The sequence below is a fragment of the Dendrobium catenatum genome, unplaced genomic scaffold, assembly GCF_001605985.2.
Source record: "Dendrobium catenatum unplaced genomic scaffold, ASM160598v2 fragScaff_scaffold_689, whole genome shotgun sequence".
Taxonomy (NCBI): domain Eukaryota; kingdom Viridiplantae; phylum Streptophyta; class Magnoliopsida; order Asparagales; family Orchidaceae; genus Dendrobium; species Dendrobium catenatum.
Genome location: NW_021319151.1, coordinates 156,788 through 180,209, shown reverse-complemented (window position 1 = coordinate 180,209; position 23,422 = coordinate 156,788). Strand labels below are relative to the sequence as shown.

Below are 23,422 nucleotides of genomic sequence, written 5' to 3'. Positions count from 1 at the left end.
AAAAATTCGCCAGTAATGAATGATTTTTATATAGTGAATTAAAATAAATGAAAGATAAGATATGATATGACAAATGGACATACATAATAGATAGCCAATGAAGAATAAAATTACCACATTAAGTTAGAAGCCCTGCCTTATTGAATCCTATATTAATGCATACATATATTGATTTGTGTGCATATAGCATTGATTTGTGTGCACATATAACATATAATAACATTGAGATGTGTGTATAAATAACATATGATATAGATATGTGCACTGATGATACATGATAGATAAAATTGATAACTATTGATTAACGTGATATGATGATGACCACTGATTTTGAATGCTACATGGATATGTGACGGACTTATGTGAAATAGATAGGTCACTATGTTATTAAATATACTATTGATATGATTGAGTATATGATATGTATTGATTTTTGTTGTATATATTAATATAATGTTTTAAAATTATGTAATGAAAAATAAACTTCCTAAAATAAGCTATAAATTAGCAATATAATAAATAATTTTCAAGATGTAAAATCAACTCCTTATTCCATTTCACTAATAATATATTTATTTTAAATATATTCCTTCCAATTAGTACTAAGATTAAGATAGAGATAGAGAGAAAAAAAAGTATTATGGTGTTGTTAATTAAAAAAAAAAAAATTATTGGGAGTCTTCTATCAGACGTGTCTTAATTAAGGAGCTGATACCGTTTTAAGCGCCGTCAACCATCCCTCTCATTAAGAGAGAAAGAGATTGGAGGGAGAGCGAAGAGAGGGAGAGAGCGGGTTGGGATTCTCGAATCACAGGCAAGGCGAGCGGCGACATCCATAAAGACGTATCCTTGTTTCAATCTGACCTTGTGGTTATCCGAATCTGGCCATTGGTTGTTTGCTCGGTGCTATCGGGGTTGCGCAATCAGAAGTTCGGTTTTTGATTGGTCAACCCTGGCGTGTTTCGGGGCTAGGTGATGGCTGATCCGCCCCGCCACCACCCGCGGAGCAGCAGCATCGTTAGTAGGATTCGGAAAGGTGCAATCTGGTACTCGAGCTCGTTGTTGGGGATTCTAGGGTTAGGGTTTGGGATTGAGGAAGAGACCGTGGAGAGGGAAGTATGCTGAGCGTGCTAAGGCTTCACCTGCCGTCGGAGATCCCCGTCGTAGGTTGTGAGATAACGCCCTACGTTCTTCTGAGGCGTCCCGACAATTCCATTTCGAACGATGATGTGTCCGAGTCTGCACCCCTCGATGGCTACTACATGAGATACAGGTGGTAAGTTCTCTGCACCAATCCTCCAATTTCCCTCGAAAGCTTTTATTTTGTTTTATTTTTAGGTCCTTTAGCTTCCAAATGGTTATTTCTTCTATTCAGTTTGAAATTTCCTGTTTTATTTGTGAATACTTTTTTATGATGGCTAGGCTGTTTGAAGGTTGTGGATAAAATCCATTGTAAGCTACTTAGCATTATAGCATGAGTGTTGGTTAAATGTTGCTGAGATTAAGGAGTAATTTGGCAATGCTTTTCTTACGCCTTTTCAAAAGCATGCTATAGGAGAAGGGGTTTAGAATTAGTAACAATGCTGAATATATGATATACAATATTAGTAGATATTGAATGAATAATGTGGATGCCGTAATCAATCAATATTTTTGGAGGATTGAGTGATGAATTTGTGTTATAGGATTAAGACTTTAAGTTTCTTGGAATTGAACTTTGGTTGTTAAGATTGAGAGGTATCTCGGTATATTATTTAGTAAGGAAGATTATATAAGTAGAAAGGTCAACTTAGGTAAATGGGAATGAGATTGGATGTGTGTTTGAATATCAAATTGGTTTAATGGGTCGGACTGTTTGAAACTGTTTAATTCAAATCCAATCCATACATTTTATATGTTAGAATGTTTAACCAAAAACCAAATCAATACAAAAGAAATTGACTCAAACCAAATGTGTTTATCAGGTCAAAATGTTTGACCTGAAATTGACTCGACACTCTCAATTCATCCGAACGCAACACTTGTGACCCATTTATAGTATGATTCATACAAATTATTTTGTTTCAATATGACAGTTGGCTTAAATATGACATGTTGAGGGGAAGGAGGGTTGTCGATTAGTCAAGGAGTGGATGCATTTTATACTGAAAAATTATACTAATTATTTTTCTAACTAATTTTAGATTTTTTTGTTCAACCTGAATCTCCCAAAATTAAACAAGCTGCATTTTAGGCTCGAAACTGCCTCGTGTATTGTTCGAGTCAATTCGAACGGGTCCATGTTGGGTTATTGTGTCATGTCATTTATTGACATCCGTATATATGTATGTGGAAATGAATGTTGCATGACAAAACTAAGCAACAACCAATTTAAATATGGGTGAATGCTAATGTTAAGATGTTTTGTAGTTTAAACCCAATCAACTATCCATTTAATTAGGAATAACTACATTGAAGTTTTGAAACAATGTGTGTGTGTGAGAGAGAGAGAGAGAGGCTGGAATCTTTGAACCAGAGTCAAGGAGAATAGTGGTGGCCATAAAGATGCCTCCTTGGCTTCAATCGGCCTATGGTTTATTTAAATTCGGCCATTACCTCTTTTGTTTGATGCTATTTGAGTTGCACAATCAAAGGGTAACTTTTTGATTCGTCAAATCTAGTGTGTTTTAAGGGCATGTGATGGTTGATTTGTCCTACCACCACTGTTGGTGCAACTACATCATTATTGGGATTTAGCTAGCTGTATGGTGGTACCTGAACTCATTATTGGAGATTTCTATAGATAGGGTTTGGGATTGAGGAAGATATCATAGCAAGGGAGTATGCTAAGCAGGCTAACAGTTAACCTGCATTGGAGATCCCCACCATTGGAGCAACAACATCATTATTGGGATTTAACAAGCTGTATGGTGGTACACTTGTACTTGAACTCATTATTGGGGATTTGATGGTTAGAGTTTGGGATTCAGGAGGAGATTGTGACAAGGTAGTGTGGTAATTAGGCTAAGGTTTAACTTGCATTGGATATCCCCAACGTAGGTTGCAAGAGAATGCCCTATATTCTTCCATTGCATCCTGAAAATTCCACTTTCAAGCCTCCAATTTTCCTTGAAAATTTGTTATTTATTTTGTGTCCTTTAGCGTTCAAATGGTCCTTTATTTGTTTTCAGTTTGAAATTTCCTATTTTGGTTGGTGGCTTCTTTTTAATGATGGCTACGTAGTTTGAAAGTTGTGGATAAAATCCCTGATAAGCTTACATCTTTTTCCCTTCTAACATTAGTGCTTGTTAAATACCACCATTGCTTGGGACTCTTTTGGCAATGTATTTCTTGAGCTTTACTTTTTTGAAAAGCCTGCAATAGAAGATGTTTTGGATTCATAACAAGTTTGAGTATATGATATACAATATTAATGGATATTGCATTGATAATATGGAATTCATAATCAGTTAATAGTTTTGGAGGTTTGAGTGATGAATTTGTGTGATCAGTTTAAGAATTTGTCTCTTGGCTTTATCATCCATAAGATTTTGAATGTTGCTGATGTTATAAATTGTAAGATTGATAGTTGTTGCCTTGTTGGTTACAGTTCAGAGGCACCTTGGGATATTGCATAATAAGAGAATATTATGAGTAGAAAGGTCAATTAGGCAAATGAGAATAAGATTGGATATGTGAATATGAGTGTTGTACGGCAAAACTTAGGCATCAACTGAGCTAGTGTAATTGAATTATAGTGTTAGGATGGATTTGTGCCAAGATAATAATAAAAAAAGGTGAAATGGTTGTATTAGAGAGCCTGTGTAAGCATCAGCTATTGAAGATAAGATTTTAGAAAATAGATTTAGCTGTTTTGGGTATGACCAATAGAGGAAAAAGATGCATATATAAATTGAATTGTTAGAACTTAGAATTGGCTTGAAAAGGTGTGTGAAGTTAAAGTGTAGACCAAAAGTAATTTTATTAGAAGTTGTCAAAAGAAAAAAAAGTGCAAACTAATTTAAAATCATACCTGTCACTCAACAAAAAGGAATGAAGCCATGAAGCTGACTAATTTATGGGATGATGGGATAATGATGATTGTTGGCCAAACCATACCCATAAGATTCCATACACCTCTTCATGTTGCTTAATGCTTTACGTTAATTATAACTGTAACTTATTATCCTTTTTCCTTGCAATTTATTATGTTTGTTGGGCTGACTTGCCAATAATGTATTAGCATTGACTTTTCAATATTAATAGACCACGGCAAGTGGGCGAATGTATAAGAGATATTATCTTTAAGGAGATAACTGCTTTTAGATGTGGGACATAAGGCAAAGGTTGTTCTTACTTTTAGGGTTTTTAGCTTATTAGTTTGTTGCATGAAGTTTATTTGTACTACCTTGGTTATATATAAATGTTTTATTTATTTCGCTCCAGTTTCAGTGAACATTGTGTTTGAGAAACAACATATTATGTTGCCTGTAGTGGATCACCAAGAAAATGTGCTCTTAGAAATTTGAGCCATTATTCACTAACAATAACTTTTAGACACCCTTCAATGTGGACCTCTTGATTGTTTAATTGTCTTAATGGTTTGTTCTATATCTGATTTATTTTGAAGTGACGACTTTGAAATTGGGCAACATGATTAATTTAGATGTATCCTCTTGCCCATACCTCTATCCTTCAGGAATTTGAAACTAATTAGAGAGTTACTGGTTTGGTGGCCTCCAATATGTAAAATAATCATCAATTGTTCCTAGAGCCTTCTTGTGTGCTCCATAGTTGATCCCGTTTGGGGAAAAAAGCTGGGAGGATGATGATGAAGATTATAAGGATGATTATGCATCAATTCATATACTAGAAATGTTTGTGCTATGGTTTTAGCTTTAAAATACCAAGCTCTCGACTCAGTCACTTGAAAAGTTGTAAGCCTTTAAAATATTTTCATTCATCTGTACCAAATTCCCTTACAACCGCATGTTTCTGCATGTGATGTTCGATTTTGAAATCTTATCATAAAGAAATTGCTTATGATACCTCTTAAATAATGTTAAATTTTTGTTGTGTTTGAATGCTACTTATTTGCTTTTCATTCGTTGTCATAAGCAGTTGTCATAAGTAGAGTTATATATATATATATATCACTAATTTACATTATACTTAAGATATACCAATAATTTTAATAATATTCTTTCAGGTATCGCATTCAAAGTGATAAAAAAGTTGCTATGTGTAGTGTACACCCAACTGAACTTGCAACATTGCAGTGCCTTGGTTGCCTTAAGTCTAAAGCACATGTTTCCAAGAGTTATCATTGTTCATCGAAGTGCTTTGCCGATGCATGGCAGCATCATCGTGCTTTGCATGACCGTGCAAGTAATTCTGTAAATGAAACTGGAGTCGAGGAGGAGGAATTATTTGGACGCTTCAGCGGTGGATCTGCTGTCATGAGTACAGGGATATCTGGTTCAACATCTAGGGTAGGTACTCCAAGTCCGAGCAATGGTTCTGTGCCTTCATATCCAGTAGCTGTTTCAGAAAGGAATGGTGGTGAAACCTGGTTTGAAGTTGGTCGTTCTAGAACCTATACGCCGACCACTGATGACATTGGTAACACTTTGAAGTTTGAGTGCGTTGCTGTTAATGTAGAATCAAGCAAACCTGTTGGGACACCAAGTTCGATTATGACTTCACGGGTTATTCCTGCTCCCTGTCCTATTCCACGACGTATGATTGAGGTGAGCGGAGCAGATGTTCTTGGACATTTGGAAGATGTTCGAGCTGCATCTTTTGGGACTTTCACTGTGCTCTCATACAACATTCTTGCTGACTTGTATGCAACAAGTGACTCATACAGCTATTGCCCATCCTGGGCACTTTCGTGGCCTTATCGGCGGCAAAATTTGCTACGGGAAATCATTGGTTACCATGCTGACATCATATGTCTTCAGGAAGTATGTCCTTTATTAGCAGATTGTTAATAAGAGGAATACATATGTATTATCTTATTTAGTAATGCTATTTTATTAATCTATCTACTTTATATTATTTCAATTCATTTGTTTTTTTTTTGTCATGTTGGAATTGCTAATTGCCTTTTTTGTTAGAAATTTGTCCTAATTTTTAAGGCGTACCTCAAAGTAAAGGTTTCCTTTGGTTAATCTGCTTTGAATACTTAATTACTTGGCTTAGTATTTGGATAAGAGAAATCCCTCCTTTTTCTGATATGATCTTGTTTTTTTGGGTTATAAAAAGGTTCCTGTTTGATGTTTGAAGGATTTAATTTATTTTATTTTTAAATCATGAACTTTTATCATTGAGTTTGTTTGATTAAACGCAGTCGACTTTATGGTTCTATTGTTTTTGAACTTTGATAGATATTTGAGTTTATGTGAATAAAAGATAGAATCGGCTGTATTTTTGTAGGTTCAAAGCAACCATTTTGAAGAATTCTTTTCTCCTGAACTCGACAAACATGGGTATCAAGCCCTCTACAAGAAAAAAACTGTGGAGGTTGGACTCATTTGCTTCCCAATATTTTTGTCATCTTCCTTGAAGTATCTTATCTGTATTAGTGTTCCTTTGTTTAGGTTTACAATGGAAATTCCAATTCACTTGATGGTTGTGCGACATTTTTTCGAAGAGATAGGTTTTCTCATGTCAAGAAATATGAGGTATCTATGGGGTAATTATCCTGTTTTTTTAACATTTTACTTCATGCTCAACATCTTTTTTTACGCAGGTTGAATTTAATAAAGCTGCACAATCTCTGACTGATGCTGTTATTCCTGCTAACCAAAAGAAAGTTGCTTTGAGTCGATTAATCAAGGTCTCTTATTCACTCCTATTTTCAAAGTTCCTTCCATTATTTCTATTCAGATGTAAATGTTGAACGAGGCTCTCTTGTGCAGGATAATATTGCTTTGATTGCAGTACTTGAAGACAAATTTAGCAACCATGTTGCTGATAGTCCTGGGAGCAGACAACTTCTTTGTGTGGTTAGAGAATCAGTCTTCCCTTATTATTAGTCTTTATTTTTTTCATAGGAAGCAAGTTGCATGTATGTGCCCTTTGAACCAATTATATTGGAAATTCTGTTGATGCATGGATTATCTAATGGTTGTATCTATGCCCATGTTAAACAACAAAGACTTTTATTGACGTGCTTGATTTTCTCGTCAATTTTCCATGGCTGAAAGTTTAGTTGAATTTCTTGAGTAGTTTCTTTCTTCCATGTGCAGTTTTATCAAGAAGTTTCTCTGAATTTCTATCAAATATCTACTGCATATGTGTGCTATGCTTTGATTTTCCCAGTTTGAAAAGCTCTCATCTTTTTGTTTGCTCTATTTTTTTTCAAAACTTTATTAATAGATTTTGTTGACTTCAATTATTAAAGTGCTTGTTCAGTTAAGATTTTTATGTAGCTATGCCACCAAATCATATTAGGAGTTTTGTATTGTAGAGGCGATTTGGCTCTTCATGCATCCTTGCAAAAGTTTTTGCCAACCTGGAATATCCTTATCGTGAATTATGTGAGTGTTATGTGTTTTTTGTGGTTTTGAAATTTGAAGTTTTCAATTATTTATAAAGTAACCATGAATTGTGTTAAGTCCCTTTTTTCACCCATATTTAATTGCAATTATAAAACATATTTTATTGCTATATAATGCTTTTGTTGCTGCCATTAATCATCCCATGTGCATCTAGTTTTGTTCTATCTTTTGTTCATCCTTGTGTTTTCTAGATTTGTTTGTAGTTAATGCTTGCATTGTTCTTTTAACCAAATGTGACTTTGTGCATTTTCATGAATTTCTCTGTTTTGAATATGATGTTCTCTGCTAGTCTCAGTGGAAGAAGGATTAAGCTATCTTGAGCTGAATTTAGAGGCTTGTATTTAATTTTTTTTTTCTCACTTTGTTCAGGCTAATACTCATGTAAATGTTCCCCAGGAACTCACAGATGTTAAGCTTTGGCAGGTTCATTCTTTGTAATTTCTTTCAGTACCTTTTTTTTAATAATCTTTGTCTTTGTTTCTTGGCAAGTGATTTGTTTTGGTTTCTTGGATGCAATTATTTTAGGTTCACACCCTCTTAAAAGGATTGGAAAAGATAGCAGTTAGTGCTGACATCCCAATGTTGGTGTGTGGAGATTTTAATTCTGTTCCAGGCAGGCATGTGCACTTATTAGAACTGCGCCTTTTTTTGTTTTTTTCACATTTTCGTCTTTAGAAGGATTTTCCCATGTTTTCTGATTGTTTTAATCAGCCATTTCTTGATTGCAGTGCACCGCATGCTCTACTTGCTATGGGCAAAGTAGATCAGTTGCATCCAGACTTGGCAGTTGATCCCCTTGGGATCTTACGCCCTGCAAGCAAGTTAAATCATCAACTTCCATTGGTATCATTCTATTTAGCTTGTTTATGCTTAAACAACAAAAGTTGGTTAGAATTTTTGTCAACTTTATGCACTCACAGGTTAGCGCATACTCATCATTCGCAAGAATGATAAGTGTTGGTCCAAGTTTGGAGCAACAGAGGAGGAGAATGGACTCCACAACAAATGAACCATTATTTACAAATTGCTCTAGGGATTTTATTGGCACACGGGATTATATCTTTTACACAGGTTGGCATTTCTGTTTTCATCATTGTCATTATAAGCAAGCTACAGTTTTTTTCACTATTATTATAGTTGTATATTTCAAATATAAGGTAATTTAATTATTCCAGTTTTTGGAATGAGCATCTCATGTATTTTATTTTCAGCTGACTCTTTGTCAGTGGAATCATTATTGGAACTTCTGGATGAGGAAAGCTTACGGAAAGATACCGCTCTACCTTCGCCGGAATGGTCTTCCGATCATATAGCACTTTTAGCAGAATTTCGATGCAAGCCTAGAATTAGGCGGTGATGATTGAGGTAACGATAGCCTTTGTGGCATTCACTTGTTCCATTGACTATCATTATTCTTATTGTGCTGATAGGATAATTTTGTTGTTCTTGTGATGAATTAGTAGTATCATTACTATACTCACTAGCATCAAAATGACACTAAGTATCTCTAACTATGATGCATCGAGGAATATTCAGATATGTAGCATATGTATTATTCAAAATAGATGAGATGAACATGAATATATATAAGTATAAATTATCTTAAAGAAAACTAAAAGTATGATATAGTAATTGTACAAATTAAAAAATATATATATTAAATGCATACAAGCAAATTCATGTAATGATAAATGTTGCAGTTACACAAGAAACAAAAATAATTATAAAAAAGTAACATAAACAAATTAATTATTAAAGACATAATTAGTTATCTTTTTTCTAAATTAAATGCCTTTATTTGTCTATGACTTTTTGCACCTCCATCCTTTTTATTATCGCTATTTCACTTAAACCATAACAAACTGTATTGGTAGTTTGACATGTTTTGGATGCCTATAGGACATGCATGGCATATTTTGCATGTGTTGGATGTTGTATACTTTGATTATACAATGTCGATGCATCATAATCTCTATATAATAAGGTATGGGCAAACATTCCGGAATTATCGATATGCTCATGGTTCCATGTTCAATCGACCTTGAAATCCATTAAAATGCTATCTTTTAGCATGACTATTAATTATTACTCCAAGTGATTAGATGCAAAGACTTAGGGTAATTTAGTGCAAAAACTTAGGATTAAGTTTAATTTTATTGTTTTTGGATTGATCAGATATTAAAATTCTATTAGTTTAAATTATCCTTTTTGGATAATTTTAGATTTGAATTATTCGATAAGATTTAGATTGTGTAATTTAGATATAAATGTTAACATCTGTTCTTATCTTTTTGGGCTTATCATGTAACTAATTTCTTTAAGTATGGTTTTAAAGTTTACAATTGATTATGATTGAATGAATTAAGTTAGGATATTTTCTATTCTTCTCTCTTTGATCTCTTTGATGAAAACCTACTACGTCCTGTTTGGGCCCTTCTTTATACCCTATCTTTTCATTTTCCTGCTACTCCATTCTCTATCTATTGTTACATATCCTTTGGCATTGTTTGTTGCTTCACAATCCTGTCTCTATTGACTATCTCCACGCATGTCCTTCAGTTGATTTCCTTGCTCCGAAATCGCAATTCATGAATCCATTTCATCTGTCAACTTGTTGCATTCCTCTGGTCATTGATTTTAGGACCAAAATCATAATCTCATTGTTGCTTCCCTTCGATGATCGTACCTACCAATGAAACTCCGAAGCAACCCGTACGCACATTAATGAAAGAAATCCATTGAGATCCAAAGGCCGGACATGGCTTCTTCTACATATCTAATCACAATCTTGCATGAGGATCCCTGCATGCATTCGACCATTCACTGAATTGTGATACACAAGCTTCTCCTCTCCGTTTATCTTCCATGTGACCTAACCTTCAAGTCAATGTTTCATCTTTTTTTGAGCCATTCAATAACATTGTAACTACCAACTTATTATCGCAATTTTGTTCATAGCCAGATCCTTTGATGATTGATTCCTCTTCGCCTCAACTTGCATTCACCCAAAAAGCCAACTTCAATTTCACCTTTGAGGCCCCGTAAACAGCAAATCATGATGACATAATCATTTTCTTTACTTTGTTGGATTATTTTAAAGATTTTCTTCATGATTCCACTTCATTAATTGAGGGAAGGCAGAAACAATTCTCTGCTTTGAGGAAAATTTTTATGTGGTATGCATTGCAGCATTATTACGACAAGAAATAACCAGGGTAGAAAAAAATCTTGATGCTGGAGATGCAAGTAATCAATTCTTCTTGAATCGGGAGAGTAATCTAGTCTTTCCAGGTTAAGTTTGGTGCCAGCGTTTCTCTAGTGGATGGGGGTCACTTTTACCTAGTTCAATAAGGATGATTGGAGATCACCAAGTGCTTAGAAATATCTTTTTACTCTTCATGAAAATTTTTTTCAACCCTAATGGAATTGACGGATCACAAGACTACAAGAGATTTGTTGAGATTTAATTTTAGTACTTTTAGGATTTATTCAACTTTTAAATTTTATTTATCTATTTACTAGTTATTTTTTTTGGATAAATTAATGATTGAACTTGAATAATTAAGATAAGATTTAGTTTATAGAAGTTTAGATTTACATTTAAACAATAATCTTTTTGACTTAGCTTGTAACTTATTTGGTTGAGATTTGATTTTTGTATTTTTAGGATTTATTCAAGTTTTAAATTTTATTTATCTATTTACTAGTTAATTTTTTTGGATAAATTAATGTTTGAACTTGAATAATTAAGATAAGATTTAGTTTATATAAGTTTAGATTTATATTTAAACAATTGACCTTATCTATATGACTTAGCTTGTAACTTATTTCTATGAATAGGTGTTTAGGGCTTGTGATTGATTGTAATTGAATGAACTGAATCCAAATATCTTTTAATCTCTTCTATGATGGAATACAATTACCTCCTTTTTGGGTCCCTCCTAATACCCGATATCTCTCCCGCTTCTTTGCCTCTTTCAGCTTAAATTAGTATCAAAACCTTCAATGTCGTTGCCTACTTCACTTGTGATCTAGTCCATGCTTGCTTTCAGAACTGCAGTTCGTTAAGTTGTTCCATCCCTTAAAACCCTGCATTAATCTATTTCAAAGTGCATGAAGATTGCTAGACAATATCTCTTACAACTCTTTTAAAGAGTAGTTTTCTGCCTCCATTGGATTTGACTAGGCACAAGATTACGGTTAAATTGATTTCAATAATTTTTTTAGATTTATTTGTTTATTTTATCCTATAAATTTTAATGAAGAATATGAAAATACAATTGACTTTAATGACCTTAACACCCTAAATGAAAATAAAGATTTTTTTTTATCGGCGTATTAGTAGCTCCAGTAGAAGATAAGATTAGAGAGAGTCGCCTTAGATGGTTTGGTCACATAAAAAGGCGGCCTTCCGACGACCCGGTTAGGAGAGTAGAGGTATTAGATTTGACTTGTGTTAAGAAAGGTAGGGGTAGACCTAAAAAGACTTGGTTAGAAAATATTAGGAATGACCTTTCTTTATTAGATTTAAACGAGAATTTGGCTTTTAATAGGACACAATGGAGAAAAAGGATTCATGTAGCCGACCCCACGTAGTGGGATAAAGGCTTGATGTTGTTGTTGTTGTTGTTGTTGTTGGCGTATTAGTAAACTGAAGTTAGAGAGGTTTTAAAGAAAATGAAGTGTGGAAAATCTGTTGGACCTAATGATATTCCAATAGAGCTGTGGAAATGCTTAGGAGATGAAGGAATTTCTTAGCTTGCTAAATTTTTTAATAATGTTTTGAAGACTAAAAAGATGCCGTATGAGTGGAGAATGAGTGCGTTAATTCCTATTTTTAAGAATAAATGTGATACATAAGATTGTGCGAATTATAGAGGAATTAAGCTATTTATGTCATACTTTAAAACTATGAGAGTGAGTTATGAAGCGAAAGTTGCGGCGTGATACTAATGTTTCTAAAAATCAATGTGGATTCATGCTAGTTAGGTCTACTATGGAAACCATACATTTATTGAGAGGTTTGATGGAGAAATATAGAGAGAATAAGGATGATATGCATATGATATTTATTGATTTAGAGAAAGCACATGATAAAGTTCCAAGAGAAGTGTTATGGAGAGTTCTTGAAAAGAAAACAGTTAATAACGCTTATATTCAAATCATTAAAGATATATATGCAGGAGCTATTATTTGTGTTCAAACACAAGGTGGTTTGACCAATTATTTTCCTATTTTGGTTGGATTACATAACCCATATTTTTTTTTTGCTTTAGTCATGGATGTTCTCACTACACATTTGCAAAAGGATGTACCTTGGTGTATGCTTTTTGTTGATGATATTTTTCTTGTTGATAAGACTTTTGAGGGAGTTGAAGGTAAACTTGAATTATGGAGGTCAACCTTAGAGTCTAATGGTTTTCGCTTGAGTAGATTTTAAATTGAATATATGGAGTGTAATTTTAATATTAATAGATCTAGTGAGGGGTTTGTGACTTTGGGCGATCAAGTTATTAATAAGAGTACACGTTTTAGATATCTTGGATTTATTTTTCAGAGTGATGGCGAAATAGATGGTGATATTATCAGCAGAATTCAAGTTCAATGGTTGAAGTGGAGGAATGCATCGGGCTTGTTGTGTCATTGAAAAGTCCCCCTCAAACTTAAGGGAAAATTCTCTAAGATGGTGGTGAGACCTGCAATGTGTTATGGTGCCGAATATTGGCCATTAAAAGAGAAGCATAATATTAAGTTAAGTGTTGCAGAGATGAGGATGCTCAGATGGATGAGTGGCTTTACCCTTAGAGATAGGATACGAAATGAACATATACGTGAAATTAAGTGATTTTGGAGGGAATTGAATTTGAAATTGATTTCAAATTCAACTAGGGTTAGGGCTTAAAGAGGAAAATCAAAGGAGGTGGACAATAAGGGGGCTGGCAGCATTAAGAGAGAGGGAGGAGGGTTTGGGAAGAGAAATAAGAGCTTCCTAATTGAGTTCTCTAATTTAGGGAAAGGATAATTCAATCCAATCCAATTTAAAATTAAATTGAACTTAAATTTAAAACTTTCCTAATAAAGCTTTTGTTAATTTAGAAAATTATTTGAAATTCAAATTGAGGAAACTTATTTCCCAAATTATTTAGGTTATTTTAGGTAAGTTGATGATTGAATTTATCATTAAAGGGGAAAGGGGGTTCTGGCTGGTGGTGGAGCTTGGGGGAAGAGGGTTGGACGGCAGTTGGGGATTGGGGGAAGGTTAGAGGTCAAGGGGTTGGATGAAGGTGGAGAGGTGGCCAGCGGTTGGGGCAAGGGGAGACTTCGGCCGGTGGTTTGAGGAGGCGTATGTGGCGTCCGGTTAGGGAGAAAGAACAAGGGGAAAAGAAGATAAGCTACGAGCCACGGACTCTTCCAATGACTGGTGGGTATTGCGCTCGCTCTCACCTCGGGCTCTCTTCTCTATAGTGCACACACAAGAAGAAGAAGACAAACATCAATTTTTCATTGAATCATTCTTTAAGCTCTTACAAAGCACAAGACCGCTATATATAGGTCTCAATCACAAAGAAAAGAAAAAAAGACTCAAATGCCCTCAGGACTACAATAAGAACTCACTACCCATAGGGGTAAACTAGGAAAACTGAAATGCAAAATAAATGAAACATAAAATACATCAAAAGTAAAGACTTTGAATCGTAGCTGACGATACACATGTCAGAATCTCTGAGTGATGTCCTCATCAATATTCCTAGTATATTTTTAAATCAAATTGATGTGAAGTAGAGTTCCTCCATGGTAGATGGGAACCCCTCAACTAAGTCTATTCTTATTCATTATTTCCTCTCAAAGCATCTTTCATATGTATATTGCACTCATTTTTTGTTAAACGCCTACTGAAACAGTTATTTTACTTGTCAATTTTATACATTCTCATGGTCAATACACACTTTATGAAGCCTATTTTTGTAGCTCTGTATTTTTTCTACAAATTATTACTGTACAAAGGTTTAAAAGGTGAAATCGAGAATCAAAAAATATTTCAAAACAGAAATATAAAAAGCACATGAACTTGCAAATAATTCATAAAAATTATAAAAATAAAGTAAAACATCAACATATTTATTTGATTCATGCTCATAAAGATATTAAATGTTATTATAAAATAAAAGTTTGAAATGAGATGTACTGAAAACACTCATTAAAAACTTAAATACATCATAATGATTAGGATCAGTGATAGCCTCATACTTTCTTTCATATTCTTCATAATAACTCTCATATGTAATAATTATATCATCCTTGAATTTTATATCATCATCATCTTCTAAATCTTCTTCAATTATAACAATTTTTGAACACCCCACCCCATATTAATTAACATTGGATTCAATGTAATGTAAAATAAAGAAATAAATTATTAACACAATAAAGTAATTCATTATATTTAAATCATAATTTTTTTTTCTAAGCTTGAACTTTAGTTTGCTACTTTCTTTAAATTGATTGTGAACTAAAAATTATTACCAATTAATTAGTCATTTTAATATTAGCATTTGATATCTTCATTCTTCTTGTCATCAAATGCATTCCTACATTTTCAATTTTAAATCTTTCATTATTTTTTGACATTATTCATTAATCATTAGATAATATATCATTAACAACCAAAGAATTTATTTCATCATCACTAGTTATTCGTTTCTATAATATGATGTGTTTTTCTTTTAAATTTTTATTAAACATAACACAACATTCAACCTTGTTTATTCGTCCTATAGCTTATTAGTTCCTTCTCTTTGTATAATAGAATAAAATGTTATTATTATTATTATTATTAACAAGGCATATGCTCATTTAAAAAAAAAGTGTAAGCCTCACTAGCACTAGTGAAGCTTAAAGCCTCAAGGCTCTCATTATGCGCCTCAGTTTGAGGTGCACCTTGAGGCATGCATCACAAGCGATTTTTTAAATCATGCTCTGTACATAGTTCATCTTTATAGATCTCCGTGCCATGATATGAAATTAACAATCAAATATCCATGTGATTTTTTTAAGTCTATATTTTATCTCCCTGAACTTTATTTTATGATTAAAGAAAAATTCTCATATTATTATTTTCATCTTAAAAATATCCTTTATTTTTTAAACAGTGCACTAAAAGGCATCGTATCCAATCATTTGCCGTTTTCTTTATCCTTTGACTGTTCTTTCAAAATATTTCTCGACCAAATTACCCTCATATCTTCCTTGAATCTTGAAATCTCAACAAGGATCTCATTTCAATCTAAATCTTTTATTTTATGCTTATAAGTTAATTCAAAATGAATTTTTTTAATCGTGAAATAGTACGGTTTTAATCTTATTCATTTTTCAGGTACACCCTTCCCCTTCCTTCAAACTAAAATGAAAAACTTAAAAACTCATATTTGTTTCTCGTTCATCGGAGATTTTTCCATCCTATTTGATGTCTACATCTTTAATAATGATCTTCATATCTTCACTTTTTTTTTCGTTGAAGTATTGTTTTGTTATTTATCACAAGTAGTGTTTGGTCTGATGTTATCTTTCAATTGGCTGCAATCACTCCATCACTTACCAAATTCAACTTAACCCCACACACCACCATACCATAACTTATAAATCTTCTTTAAAATCTTTAAATTCCGCTGAAAAACCTTTAATACGCAGCACATTTAATAGTCTGCGCACTCACTCAACTCTCTCTTGCATCAATAAGATGTGCTGCATATGTTTCATTGCTTGTTGGTGTTACTGTTACGATTCATTTTGTCATGCTAGACTCTGAAGATTTAATTGCCACTTTTGAAGGCAAATGTAAGACATTAACAAGCTTTATTGACTAGCCTCGAGAATCCTTCATCAGATCATTTGAAATTGTTTAATATTTCAAGTTTAGCTACTTTCATATTCAGTCGCAGTCAGGAGCTCAACTCCAACTGGTTGAGCTTTTGGTGATGTTTGCATATTTCTTTTATCAGTCGTAAGGGTACCTTTGAGTTGCTAGAAATCAGAACAAAATAATATTGTTTCAATATCTTCCAATCTTGATGATTAAGGTTTCATTTGGGATGACTTTCTTTCTGCTTTTTAAAACAACTTTCTAGTATAAAATTTTTTATTTTTGTACTAAAAAGCTGCTTTATAAATGGAGTTTCCTGATTTTGACAACCACTCATAATTATATGATAAAATGTCACCATAATAAAGGCTGGATAAATATAAATGATCACCACATTAAAGCCAAAGCATGAACAATATGTGATTGGTTGCTAGATTCATAATCCAGAATTCAGCAGGCGCCTCAAGGTGATGCAAATCTTCCACTAAAGTACATCATGATCTCTATCTGAACTATGCTGTTATGTTTCTGGTGATTATGAGTTTATAACAAATAACATAAATATCCCTTACCAGCAATAAAGATATACATTTTGCATATACAGTTTTATTGTTGGATATCAGCAAATTGGGGCATTTTCTTTCATACAGAAGAATAAAGAATATGATCCATCACCCTTCGGAAACCCGAAAACCTACCTGGGCTTCTGTGGTCACCATTATTTTCATTTCTGAAAACCCTAAACCCTAAACTTAAATCAAGCTGATTACTAGTTCCATAGGATGCTTGGGAAGGGTAGGGAGATTGTTGGAGCTCTCTTGATGGGTCAGGTATTAGTGTTTTTTCTTTCAAATTCACTGACCCGTGAAGTGAGCTAAAATTTTACAAAGCTGATTTTGTAAAATCCAGATTACATGTTTGCCTCACTTCATTTGTTTCCTTGCTTGATCATCTTGTTTCTTCTTATGCAGGTCATTTGCAGCTTGAATTGTTGTTGCTACATGAGATATAATAGCTGGTTAATCTCAGAAAAATCCCTCTTTATCAGGGGAATGAGATTTTCAAGAAAAACCTCCTTCATTGCCTCGGATTTTGGGGCCTCATTGATCTATTTGTACCATTTTACTGAACCTTAAAAATATCCCTAAAAAAAGCTATGCTGATTAAGTTTTCAGCTTCCACCTGCTTTGGCCATCACTTGATTTCTTGATCAATTATTTTTTTTTCTTTTTATTTGAATAAAAGCATTTCCATGAGTGTCAGCAATCAAATCTGCATCTTGTTTTTGGGTCCCTTTTTATTCATTTAGGGTTTCTGTTCATTTTGATTGGGACTGTGACCAAGAGCACAGCCTTAGGAGAGGCTGGCATGAATTTTAATGTCTTATTTATCATATTTTTTTCACTTGCATAAATATGATTTCGACAAAATATTTAATTTATGACTCCATTGAAATTTAAGTTTTTTTCTTTTTAATTGTTTTTTTTAAATTATTACTGCTATTTTTCTGATTGTTTCAATGACTAAAATCATCAAGTCTGTTTAATACTGTTTGGTTCTTATTTTCAGCCCTTTTAGGAATTTTTTTTCTTGTCAAAGTCATATATATATATATATATATATATATATATATACAAATCTTTATGAATTTTTTTTTTCTTTTTTCCATTGTGACTTATTAAGAGTTAAATTTTCATTTAAATCTAAGAAAAAAAATTTTCTGATATTTTTTAACCAAGTTATTAGAAAGTATTAGAAAATATATATTTTTTAATTAAATTTAAATGAGAATTTAATTCTTAATAGAACATACTAGAGAAAAAAGATTTATGTAGTGGCCGATCTCATGTGATGGGATAAAGTTTTGATGTTGTTGTCAAAGTCGTATAATTTATGCTCATCTATGAGAGCATGTTATTAGTTATTTAAATCGAAAAAAAAAAGTAAGATATATTAATGCAATTTGCATCAAGATTGCTTAAGAACCTTTGGATTTATTTTATCATATTAATTGCATTAATTTCAGTGTAGGTTGGTTTGAGTTGGTTCTAAATTAGTTATATATTTTAATTTGTAATTATCTCTCATGTTATTTGTTGATTTTGCTTCGGTTTTGAAAATATTGAATTATGTATCATAATATGAGTCTTAGGCTTCATTTGGGATAGCTTTCTCTTTGCTTTCTAAAATTGTTTTTTAATACGAAAAATTCTAATTCAAGAAATTTTTTAACTGAAATATTGTTTTAGAAAGCATTAAGAAAGCTGTACCAAACGAATCCTTAATGTTTTACTAAAAACAATCAAAATTTGAAGTATGGATTGTTAATATGAATCTTGTTTTTGTACTCCTTGAAATGCTTATTCTACTTATGATTTTCGCAATCTATAGCCAATGTTAAGTAACTATGTTCATCATCATCATAAGCCTTTCTATTTTATGTATCCTAATTAAGGTTTCATTTGAGATAATTTTTTTTATATTTCTTAAAGTAGTTTTATGGTACAATTTTTTTAACTAGAAATTTTTATATTAGAAAGTTATTTTAGAAAATAATAAAAAAATTGTCCCAAATAAAACTTAAAGATTGAACTATTTCAGTTTGGATTCTTAGTAAAATTTTGGTTCATTCAGATTTTTTTTTTTTTTTTTTTTGGCAGAATCATATTGATTGGTTTATGTAATTAATCAAACTGCACTCCACTAATTCCATAATTTTCATATTCAACTATGATTATATTTATTATCTTTCTGCACACAACTCTGTATAGCTTGTCTCTGCCTTTCATCAATGCATTTGTTTATAATGTGTATGTTCTACTCCAATTTCAGTATACAAATATTTATGAATTATCTGAGGCTTCGTTTGGGACGGCTTTCTTACTACTTTTTAAAGTAGGTTTTTAGTATAAAAAATTTTAATTTATGTAAAATAAATCATTACAGGAAAATCACTCACTACCGGCGGTTATTAGTAGTTTTTCGGCGGTTTTGTAAAACACTAATGGCTTGTCTGCGATTTTTGCGGTTTAGAAACTGCCGGTAAAAATCGTGCCGGAAACTTTTTCGAGTGGTGTTTTTTCAGAGGTTTTTTTTTTCATCGGCAGTTTATACTTTCGGTTAGGTTCTGGCGGTCAAAGCGTCGGTGACCGCCGGTTTTGTTATTGACGGCATACTGGTCGTTCAATCGCCAGTATAATTATCGGCGTTATTACAGTGTACACTGCCGGTGATTTTACCGGCGGCTTACCGGCTGTTAAAATCGAAGTAAAAACCAGCTGTGAGACCACCGACGTGTCGTCGGTGTCCAACCGCCGGTCCAGACCGTCGGTAATTGATGAATTTTCTGTAGTGAATTGCTTTAAGAAGCAATGAAAAAACGGTCCCAATCGAAACTTTCTTAACATGTACCCATCCATCTTGTGCTTTTTGCATGCAAATTATAGCTTGATTTTGCACCCAAAATGTTTTATGCAGCTATGCTTAATATGCAAATTTTACTCATAAATGCATGATTTTGACCTTAAGTGTTATATGCCTAAGTTCCATCTCATTTAGTGGGATAAAGGCTTGTTTATCTAGCTTTTAAAAAATAATTTGAATGTTAGTTTAATAAATTTGAAAAAAATGGTGTTATATGTGTAAATATTCTTTGTATGTATAAATTTGTATGAAAAAAAATTCTAGTGCTATTTTTTTTTTTAATGTTTCCAAATGATTAAGCTTGCTAAGATGAATTATGGAATTTAGATGAAGAAATTATGTTCTAAATATGCTTTCAATCTTATTTTTCTCACCATTTATTCAGTAATGTGAATGAATACTTTCTTTAGCTTCTTAACATTTACTAAAGTTCTTTGTTTGGTCAAAAAGAATGAAGGTAGCTGCATTGCTTCAACAAATAATTAAGGATTTGTTTGGGATTGTTTTCTTATTAATTTTAAAAATATTTTTTAGTATATAAAAAATTTTAATTTAGAAAATTTTTGTATTAAAAAATTGTTTTAGAAAGTAGTAAAAAAAATTATCTCAGATGAAATTCGATAGAATATATTCACATCATTGATTTTTTTTATTCAAAAAATTTGTGAACAATATATCAAAAGAAATAGTCATTAAATAAAATATTCATCTCATTTATGTGCCTTAGAAGTTGCCCTTTGGGATGATTTTTATTTTATTTTTGATTAGTTGAATTTGTTATGTCAATGCCTTTGTGTTGAGTTATGCTCTTCATACTTATGACACTAAGTCAATTTTAATATAAGATTATTAAAGATTTATTTGTGATAGTTTTTTATTATTTTCTAAAATTATTTTTTTTATTAAAAAATTTTATACTAAAAAGTTATTTTATAAAACAATAAGAAAGCTGTCTTAAATGAAACCTTAGTTTTATATATTATGTTGTTAGTAGATTGGGCTCATCAGCTTGACCTAAAATAACACATTCATGAAATTTTGACTATATATCCTCATCATCATCATATATAAATGCTAATAACTTTCTAGAGCATAATGACATCTTTAATCGAGATGTTTGCACTTACGAGAAATCTTAATTCTTCATTAGAAAATAAATTATGATTAATTTCCCCTACACAATATCTCAATCAATCTTTGAAATCTTAAATGGCTCTTCTTGAAGAGGATAAAACACATTTTAAAGCCCCAAAACATGTTAATTTAATAGAAACTATTTTCCATATCTACTAAATTGTGCCTTCAAATGAATTGATTTGGAGAGTAAATATATTAGATCTAGCCTATGTTAAGAAAGGCAGAGGAAGATCGAAATAGACTTAGAAACTATTAGAAATGGTTTTTTTATTAGATTTAAATGAGAATTTGACTTTTAATAGAGCATAACAGAGAAAAGGATTCATGTAAGCGACCTCGCGTGATCAGATAAAAGCTTAATGATGTTGCTGTTGTTGTTGCATTAAAATATTTATGACAACTCTCATACAATATAACTCGTAAGCTTAACTATCAAACCATTAAATATAATGATATAACATTAACAAATGCTAGTATATACATACTATCAAGCTTGTTATGGATGGAGTTCTATTGCTAGGACTCAATTCCATATATTTGCTCAAGTAGCAATATGCTTAATTCTCCATGTTGGAGAGAGAGACTTATACTAAGTGTGTTTATTTGAAATCAACCATAGATGCTTGCTCCCTACAAAAGCATATGAAACCCTTAAAAGAGATTTATGTGATAAGCATGGAAATCACTCCACTAGTCAAATGCTTGCCAAAAAGAATCTATAATAGGGGTGATTGTAGATGAAAACTTAAGTTAGATGTCAAGGATTTTATGTCAAGGATTTTACTAAGAAATGTTATAGTTGCCAGCTCTACTAAAGACTTCTTCATAAGTGAAGCCACTAGCTATGCTTATGACAAATTAATGTCCTTCCACTAACTAGAGGTTGGACTTTATTAACTCTCTTTCTGCTAGTCCTTATCGATTATTGGACAAAGAGGATTGTTGACATCTTTCATTGAAATCGGCCTTTTTTGTAATCAATGTCAGACAATGTTTGTAGTCAACCAATATTCATCAAAATCAAACTCCACAAACATTTAACACTATATGTGCATCATCATCCATTCTCAAAATCAATGATTAATGTTGATAATCCCTGATCAACACCCTCTTTATAATAGAAGACACTTGATGCCTTCAATCAATTAATGTTGAACTCCCAATGATATTGTCTCCCCCTTCTACAACACAAAGTATTTATCATTCGACCTCTCATAATTTTTTGATCAAATAACTTATGATACTATCCATCTTACACTAGACGTTCTCTGTCATCCTTCATCAAACCAGCATATGTCATTCTTTGTTGATATTAGGAGTGTCAATATTTGATACGACCCAAAATTCTGACTCGAACCAATCCAGGAAAATTCGGGTTCAGTTTAACCTGTTTGGAAAATGGGTCAGTTTCAGGTTCAAATTCTGATCTGATATTTGCTAACTCGAGTCGAGTTCGGGTTAACCCGAAAACCCGTAAGCAACCCATGCTCGTCTTCTGTCGTGTTCGTCTTCCTTACCGCTCGTTGTGCTAGCCTACAAGCCCCACTCGATCGCCTGCGCTTGGTCACCCTTGCCAGCTAATCAGGTCAGCAGTCGGGCCAGGTCAAATCGGGTTTGAGGAGGGTCAAGTTCATGTCTGAATTTTTGACCCGTTCATCTAATTTGGTCGAGTTCAATTCCAGGTTGGATTCGATCAGATCCGAAAACCCATTTTGACACCCCTTATTTAGATTACCATCTCCAACTACTATATTACTATTATTTTCTCTTTCTTTCTATATAAAAAAAATCTCTAGCACATATCATAAAACTTTTCTCTCTTTCCTTTATGTTCTTCTGTGATGATCTATCTGATCACACTGCAAAAAAAATTTCTATTTAAAGATGAACAAACGTGTCACATATCTCTCTCTCTTATTTATAAAGAAACAATATTGGCGAGCTGCACCTTCACATATTTATTAGTTTGCCGAAGCAAAAAACTTATGGAGTCTGATAAATCCACGTAGCCAACCTACCAAGCTTTAATATGTTCCATTTATTGGGGTGGCTAAGTCTTTTTACAATGTTTAATACTTTGATCATTTGTCTCAATCGGAACGGTTGGGATATGTATTCATAACATTCAAACATTTACAATGTATTAATGATAGAATTTTCTATGGAATTTACTATGAGAAATTTTTTTTTTGGTGGTTTTTCGGTTTAGGGTTTACACTATAAGCAAAATCATCTGTTACTTACAAAATTTTCCGGCATATTTCCAGCGGTCAATTTTATGCGGTTTTCTGACAGAATACAATGAGTTCGCTTTTCTGGTGAAATTTTTTGGAAAATCTAATTTCCGGTGGAAACTTGTCCATTTCCGCCGGAAAAATACCCTGCTAATAGACGATTTTCCTGTAATGTTATATTAGTTTGTGGCAAATCTTTAGTGAGAATGTAAAGATTATGAACG

General features: G+C 32.6%; 1 protein-coding gene across 2 annotated transcripts; it reads left to right on the top strand.

Annotated features, from left to right (window-relative positions):
• The first annotated feature begins 725 nt into the window (after positions 1 to 725).
• On the top strand, positions 726 to 17,601 carry LOC110105217 (carbon catabolite repressor protein 4 homolog 1). Of its 2 annotated transcripts, none has more exons than XM_020834616.2 (12): positions 726 to 1,273; positions 5,189 to 5,945; positions 6,418 to 6,504; positions 6,582 to 6,665; positions 6,734 to 6,820; positions 6,903 to 6,989; positions 7,914 to 7,967; positions 8,070 to 8,161; positions 8,273 to 8,387; positions 8,465 to 8,615; positions 8,756 to 8,909; positions 17,376 to 17,601. In XM_020834616.2, the coding sequence occupies exons 1-11, from the start codon at positions 1,119 to 1,121 to the stop codon at positions 8,899 to 8,901; spliced, it is 1,815 nt and encodes a 604-aa protein (XP_020690275.1). In that variant the 5' UTR covers positions 726 to 1,118; the 3' UTR covers positions 8,902 to 8,909; positions 17,376 to 17,601. The 2 variants fall into 2 exon arrangements, with proteins under 2 accessions (XP_020690275.1, XP_020690274.1); XM_020834615.2 differs by having other exon boundaries at positions 727 to 1,276.
• The last annotated feature ends 5,821 nt before the right edge of the window (positions 17,602 to 23,422 follow it).